Raw genomic sequence first — 8,349 nt, forward strand, 5'->3', positions numbered from 1 at the left:
AGCTAAAAGTAGACCTCTAAGGTTTTAGTAATTAAATTAAAACAACCATGGTTAGAGAGGATCAATGGTCCCTAAAGGTGAGTAAAAAAAAGTCTCACTCAACTTGAAATATTTATGAGATGAATGGCAATAGTCAAAAGAAAGTCTTCACTAGGTAAGGGTCAAGCCTAATGCCAAAGTCTTCACTAGGTAAGGGTCAAGCCTAATGCCAAAGTCTCCATTGGTAGGGGTCAACAATGGGTAAGGGTGAAAGCCTAATGCCAAAATGCATTGAGGGTCCTGGTCATGTGGTGGCTTCGCTTTAATGTCCTCCCACATGATATCATATTGCTGGATTGTCCCCACATTAACAAAATCTCAAATCCAAATCCAATAAAATCAAACTAACGACACGCTAACGGCGGCGGCGTAGCAGATGATCTCCCAATAGCAGTGAGCGGGCAGCTGACTGACGGCAGGATTCTCTCCGGGTGCTGCCCTCCGGGAAATTCGGCATGCCGAGTCGAAAGAGTCGCGGTCTTTCTGTGCCACCCGAAGTCGGGCAGCACCTGACGCCGTTGCGGGTCCCACAGTTTAACTGGGCGAGACCAAAGGGGTCGTTAACTCAAGTTCCGGTCGTGGCTCCAGTGTCTCCTGCTTAGTCCGACCGTCCGACCCCTGGTCGAGTTGTAAACTGCGGTTACGTTAAAGCCCTTGCATGTTGCGCTATGAAATCAGCACAGACCGAGTGAGGGGGGACATGGAAGCGAGATTGCTGCGCAGGAATCCATCGTCCAACGAACGAGATTTAAGTGTTGTGAGCTTCAGAACCTCTGGTCGGACCTGAAAATCCCAGAAAATAAATACAGAGCAACGATCTGAAAGCAGGGGGACAAAGAAACAGAGGACAAAACCCCTAAAAAAGAGGGCAAGAAGGGTTATATATGGCATTGGAGTCGTTTGTTTCGATGCCAATGTCGCCGCCTCTGATGCCCATTTCACCTGTCGACTATGGCGCAATCACAATGTCGTCGGAGGAAATGAGTATTTTTAATGGGACGGACTCAATGGAGGGGATTCTGCAGGACGATCACTCGGCTTCACCTTTCGCAGGGCTCTGTCATGGCCATGGCCATGGCGCATTCTCGGCTGCTGCAGGGGCCTTTAACGCGCCCACGATGCATCCCAACCTGGTTTCCACGCTCAAGAACGTCATATCCCAGCAGAGCATGGAGGATGAGCTGCAGTTTTTGCAGACACCTCATCACGGCTTCGAGGACACAGGCCTCGCTTCCGATGATGGGTTTCTGAATTATCAGTCCGAAGAAGGGTTCCAGCCACCCGCGCAGCAGCTGGACAACAGCGAAAACACCTGCAAGAAGAAGCAGGCACAACAAAAATCCAGGCGGAGTCCCAAGGTGGGCGGCGACGAGGAGGATCGAGAGGATCGACAGATCGCGATTGTGCCAGTCGATCTGATCCAAAACAGGCGGCCCTTTAAGTGCGCCTACAGCGGCTGCGACAAGACTTTCAAGAATCCGCAGACACTGAAAATGCATCACAAGACTCACTACACGGACGATGCTGCTGAGAAACGGCTGGGAGAACAGTTTTTGAATAACAGCACCCCGGGTAATTGCAGGGCGGGGCATAATAAGAAGATCCCCTGCAGATGCCCTGTTTGCAGGCGAACTTTTGTGGGTTTGTATGAGCTCAGAAGGCACTTCGGCCGGAAACATTCAGAGGGCGAGAAGATGTACGGCTGCCGGAAATGTGGTAAGCGGTTTTATATCGAGGTTGATTTGAGAGATCACGAGAAGCTTTGTGGGGAGCCGATTGAATGTAAATGCGGTATGAAGTTTGCTTTCAAGTGTAATCTTGTTGCCCATAAGAAAACCCATCCTGAATGCCAGGATTCTTCACACTCACCACCACCACAACCACTGCTACCCAATGAAGACTCCTGCTCTTCTTCTTCCTCCTCTTCTTACAGACAGATCCAGTCACATCCAACCTCGCTAGCCGTTGCTAGCGTGGCAGCTTTTAGTGAGGACACATCATCCGCGTCAGCGTCATCACCATCACCATCATCATCATCCTCAGCAGCAGCCTCATCCGTGGCATTGATGGTTTCCTGTGGTGTCAAATTGGAGGACATCAGTGGCTTCCCTAGAGTTATGACTCCGCGAACTTTGTTAGGCCAAGAACCCAGAAACTAGAGCCTGGCTTGGCTGGACGAAAACAGGATTTTTATCTATGTTCCTGCTGGTATGCTCAGTGCTGTTCACAGAAAACAGAGTTTTTTGTTGTCGAATTTGTTGTATTAAAGGTAGAGCTTGAGTCCATGTTGTCATTTCGGCGCTCGCATTTTCTGTGTGGAGTTTCAGGAATTGCCGAAGCGAAGCTCTTTGCAAGCAATGTAGTTTTTTGTTCTTTTTTATGGATCATGGATACCATCCTGTTCTTCTCCTTGTTTTTCTCCTGATGGTGTATTTTCATTTTCTTCTTTTTATAGTGTTTATTTTCATTTCTTCTTTTTATAGTGTTTACTTGTGATATCACCTTGTTAAAAGTATTCCAAGAGGAGGAAGCATTTTGGCAAACCGTCAATGGAACATTAAATTGACACCATTTATCAAAATGGGTATCTCCTGTGACTGCAAGTGCTAGGAATTCTGCATTCTTCCTTTTTCTGTGGTATATCCAATCGATGATTTGGGAAAATTACCGCAAGACAATGTTGAAGAGGATCAGTGATTGCATTCACAAACTCTTCTATGGACATCAAAGTACATGAGTACCTCTTGTTGCTGTACTGGCAATGCATGGTAGCTGCAGTTTAATTGAATCTGCTATGCAGTCTGATTTTTCTGCTTTTGTAGCATCTCGGGAGTCATAATTAGTGGAAGAGATTTGCGATGATAAAGAAAACTTCATTTTGCAAAATGTCAAGGGAAGAATGGTTTTCTGTTAATCTTTCACATAACTATGCACTGTGTAGGTGCCAATTACCTAAGGCAACCAATCATTGTTTTAGGCTGATTATGAAAATCTTCTCCTTTGTCCTTTGCAGTTTTCTATATCTGTTTCTTGTTACAAATTATCCAATTGATGAATTACATTTGCAGACTCACTTCTTATATTTGACCTTAGTTTCTCTTTTTCTTGTATTGATAGCTACACTACTATGATAATGTTTCTTTACTGGTGAGTGTTCATAAGGACAAAGCACTAACTATACAGTTATTTAATTTGATTATAGCACTAATATGTTTGGCTGGCTATTTTATGTGGTATAGGGCTCTATGTCAAGGATTACAGATTCTAAATTAGAAAGGAAGCCTACAGGTCTGATTTAACAGATACTTGCCAAGGATTCAGATGAAAAGCGGAGCACAGTCATTTTATGAAATGAATTAGAAGGAAAATGACATATTCGGATGATTTAAGAGGATAGAAGCATCAATCTCTAAACCCATGAAAAATAAAATTAAACTTACTTGGCCTTTGTTATATAATTTGCAAATCCTTCTTGTGCTTTATTTGTTTGTGATTTGTATAGTTGAAATCGGCAAAGGATTATGTGCCAGGGAAGAGAAAATCATTGTTCACAAGATATATTCTCAAGACACGATCTGCTACTTTGGTGTGGTTTCGAGTTTCTGCTAATAACATATTTCTAGTTCTGTTGGTAACTCCCTGTCAACCAGTGGGAGATGGAAAATTACTACAAAGACGAGTTGTTCCTGAACGTATATCAAAATATGTTGAACTTGCATCAGTATCTGTTTATTTGATTTTTAGTTCAGTATTTTGTCTCGGTGTTCATATATTATTCTCAGTAGACAGATTATTCTATTGGGATATCTTCCTGGATCCCAGGGTCTGCGTACTTGGACTTTGTCTATGTGTCTTTCTCGAGCGTTGAGAATTTGTCTGATTGTGGGGTTAGAGGGCGAGTGTGTGCTTGGATGTCACTCATTAGAGAAGCGAAGTTGTTTGCTTGAGTTGAACGAAGCTGGTCCACACGAGTCTAACATGGTGATCAGGAGACTGTGGCTTGAGTATGAACTTTTTACCAGAATAATTCCAGTAGTATATTGACCATACTTTTTACCAGAATCACTCCATTAGTATATTGAACAAACACTGAGAAGTTGAATAGTTTCTCTCAAATATTCATAATGCTGAAAAACTGTAGTGGACCTAGGGGGATAAAAATGGGGTACCTAGGGAGGTACCATCTACTAGAAGGTGGAACTTTCTAGTAATCCTTCTTACAATTGTATCTTTTGCTCTATGACACCTATCTATCATTATCTCCTTGGATATCTCCCTAGTGATCCCATATTATCCCCCTTGGTACACTACAAAAACCTTCTAAGATCATTCGTTGGTGCATTGGTTAAGGACCTATTTAACAAGTGAAAGGTTTCTGGTTCTGGTTCTGTCTGCATATATCTTGAATACACAAGTAAACACCATGCTATATACGCGGTCATTTTAGTTTTAACTTTGTCTATGGGCCTTCCTTGAGTGTTGGGAATTTGTCTGTTTGTGAGGCTGGAGAGTGAATATGTGCTTTGGTGTGATTCATCAGAGAAGGGTAGCAGTTTACTTGAGTTGAACGAAGCTGGTACACGAGTTTAATATGGTGATTAAGAGACAATTTCTTGTGTATCAACATTTTACCAGAATCATTCTACTAGTATATTGAGCAGACATTTGGCAGTTGAACGGTTACTCTCAAGCATTTGTAATGCTGAAAAACTTCTTAGATCATTCCTTGATGTATTGGTTAAGATAACCATTTAAGAAGTGAAAGATATCTGGTTCTGGTTCTGTCTGCATGCTGTAGAGAAAAGTAAAAAATCTTGTATGTGCATCATGCAGGTATTTAAGGATGGGAGTGCAGTTCTTGTTGCTATTGCAAGTAGTGGTTTATACTGTAGAGAGATTGCTATTTATTACTCTATATTGAGTCAAGTCTTGACTTACATAAATTACTCTTTCAGACAGAGTTATTGAATTGACGAGTTCTGTGTCGATGGTATTCAAAGGATATATATATATATATATATATAGCATCGATCTGGAGTAATTGAATTGAAGGGGTTTGGTATGTGGATTGTATTAAAAATCAAAAGGGATGTGTATAGCATTGGTGAATGGTAAATTTTCTTCAATGTCGGTCAGTTTGAATTTCCTTTGTTCTTCAAGGAGGATGTGCAGTTACAGATTTTTAATTGCTTTTGATGTTATGCACTACTGCTGTTTGTACAAATGCTATCACTGAAAGGGACATCTCAACTACTGCTATGCAGTAAGACAAATTTGTTTATATATATATGGAGTTGTTGCCATAGTGGTTGTTGATTACCATTCGGTTATGCTGCTTTTAATCTGCAAAATAGGTTTTAACGCAGGGCAAACGTAGTGTCATATTAGTTTGCTTTGATTAACCAGTATTCTTAAGAAATACGGACTCAAGCTCATATTTGATTTCTAATATTTTTAATCAATTTAATCTTTTACATCACTCCATACCGTATGATTGTAGGAGAAAATTAGATAGTGTCATTTTATAGAAACTTGATAAATATGGGAAAATATGGCATTGAGAATGAAATAAATGGTAGATTAATTATCCTATTCCAAGAAAAACAAGGCTACTCATAAGATGTAGTTGTTTATACAGTCCATAGAGTGATTATGTCAAGCACATTGTTAACATTGGCTAATCTGTTTTTGATCTTTCTGCTAGTCTTATATTCTGCTAGAGTGTAGATAATTTATGCATTTCACTATAGCTGTTCATACTGCCCTGTATTTTGTCTGCATTTCATCCTATTACATATCTTGTAGAAGGGATTCTGGATCTTCTTGCATGAAAAATAAGCTCGATCAAGTTTTGTCAAGATAGTTTGAAGTTCATATAAACACTGTTAATTTGGCCATGCTTATGTTTTTCCTGAATAGAATCCCTTTGACTTAATAAAAATTTTAACTTTTAACACAAATTTAGCAGATATGGTTGCAGAGGTGCAAATTAAAGTATCAGTTTCATATCACCTTAGTTTATCAACATGATGATACAAGGTACATATATTTCAATCTTCAGTAAATTCATTGATATTCGAGTATTCAAAGGGTCAAACATTTTTCCTGGGTTCATGGCAAATATGAACACACAAGGGCTTGGAATTTGATGTTCACCAAATTTGACGATACCCTTCATTATTGTTTTATAAAACATAACTAGCTTTCATTAATATTTTATAAAATAGAATCAACTTCCAGGGTATCTTTGGGGCATTGGCCATTTACATAAATATTTTATAAAATAAATCTATTTTTCAAGATATGTCTAGGGCATTTGGCCATTTCTTCAAGCCAATTGAGTGTTTGACTCGTATGAGCATAAGAGAACGATCCTAAAGTCGTTATGGTATCAAAGCCTGGTTCAATTGGCATAGATGCTATATTAATGAACATTGAAAACCTGTAAGCATTCATTCTAATTCCAAGCTATATGCATATTTTCATTTCATCAAAGAATTCTGTTGTATGATGATGTTTTGAGAGTTTTATTTGTAATGTGAAGTTGTAAAGCCCTGAAATTAAATATTTAAAGTTAGAAATTGTGTATCGGGTAGCTGTTTCCTAAAGAGTTTGCCCCTCGCTCTCACCAGTGTTTGCTCCGTCATCTATAAATTATGGATTCTTTGATGGATGAAGTAAATTTGGTGGAAATATCATCTGATAATGCTTCATAAAAAAGTAATATGGTTAAAGATCACAAATCTTTGTCTTTGTCTGAGCTTGATACTTCTAGAGGACTTACTTCTATTTCAGAACCCCATTCCCCCACACACTGGAAACTTCCACCTATATATCCCAAAGATGTCTATAAGCTCCATGGATGAGGATACTTTTCACGTTCTTATATCAAAGTCCATTATGTAAATCAACCTTTCACTTCTAATGATGAACCACTGCATATAAATCTGTTGAACAGAGATCTGATAGATTGGGGTAAGAAACACAAATACAAATACTGTCATCTTGGTGCAATAAAGTTTGGATTGCAGCTCTTAGTTAGGCCTTTCGTAAATGTGCATTCTCTCTATTGTATCGTAGATACAAGACATAATCAATTTGCAGATGCATTGATTGGAGGGGTTTTGCTCCATTGCATGATGGACTGACTTCTTGTATTGTTTACCCAGAATATGCAGTTGCTTTGGATGACCCCTATATCTATGACTTGCTCAAAGCTTACATTCTTCACGGAGGATTCGATATGTCTATTTCATCCCTCATTTGCCAATTAAAATGTATGGTGATAGTGAAATTCTCAAATGACACTCTTCCATCACTAAGGCCCTTTGTAGAAAGAACTTCCCACCTGAATGGTATATTAGAAACAAACCATTCTTCTAATATTCAACCTGTCACGTTCAACTGGACATGTATGAGCTATCCAACCTCTTGGGAAAATAAATACCATACTTACAAACAAGCTCTGTTTGAAACTAAAAGAAGAAATTTTTACAGAAATCCAGTACTGCTGCCAATCACCAAGGATCAACTCTCCTTTGGTCATATTCCTTCTACCTCAAGCCATTCTTCCTTGCAACCATAAAGCCTCGACATGTAAATCCAGCATAAATAACCCAATTTTCCGTTATGGAAAATATACAGATTTTCCAACTTGCATTGACAAGATAAGAACTGTATATGGTGCCCCTAAGCATCTATATATGTTTTCTATCACACTTCCTATAGAAAATACAGAGATGACAGTAAAAATATCGAGATGAGAACTTTCATTTGTTCCTAGAAGAAATCTTCCAGCCACTCCTTTTTGCCATTACTAGTCTGATGGAAAGATTAAACTAGAATATATGCCAGTGAAATCATCCACAATTGATACGAGTGTTTCTAATGAATGCAAGTTGTTAAACTATTCAAATCTTCAAGCAAGTTTAATAGTCAAGAATTTAGATGTTGTTCATAAGGATATTTTAAGAATAATTGCTTCTACTAAGTTTGAAAGAGATGAGCTACAAAAACTTACAGACAAATTGGACATATTATCCCATGTTCTGAGTGATGCTGATGAAATAAAAAAAGCCATAGAAAAGCTTAATATTAGGTTTTCAGTGCTTGAAAAGATCCATTTTAGAGTTATAGAACTATCTAAGACATTGCAGAAGCTAGTCAGGAATCTTGCTGCTTTTGATCCTTTCCGACAGGATATCCCTAAAGATGATACTAACCCTGGTCACAGAAGGCAAAAATCACTTGATTTTTTTTGCTTGTGAAGTTGAACCAGAACTACAAATTGAATGAGATTTCGGGGTATCA

At 39.0% G+C, this 8,349-nt stretch overlaps 1 protein-coding gene across 1 annotated transcript; it reads left to right on the plus strand.

Annotated features, from left to right (window-relative positions):
* The first annotated feature begins 669 nt into the window (after positions 1-669).
* Positions 670-2,925, plus strand: LOC149222797 (uncharacterized). The gene has a single exon (XM_089385634.1). The coding sequence runs from the start codon at positions 924-926 to the stop codon at positions 2,196-2,198; it is 1,275 nt and encodes a 424-aa protein (XP_089241760.1). The 5' UTR covers positions 670-923; the 3' UTR covers positions 2,199-2,925.
* The last annotated feature ends 5,424 nt before the right edge of the window (positions 2,926-8,349 follow it).

Source organism: Pinus tabuliformis, chromosome Q (assembly GCF_031772625.1).
Source record: "Pinus tabuliformis cultivar Carrire ecotype Pingquan chromosome Q, CPIR1, whole genome shotgun sequence".
Taxonomy (NCBI): Eukaryota; Viridiplantae; Streptophyta; class Pinopsida; order Pinales; family Pinaceae; genus Pinus; species Pinus tabuliformis.

What these genes read in the sequence shown, in the direction of transcription:
- LOC149222797 (XM_089385634.1), top strand. Translation starts at nt 924, where the DNA reads ATGGCATTGGAGTCGTTTGTTTCGATGCCAATGTCGCCGCCTCTGATG.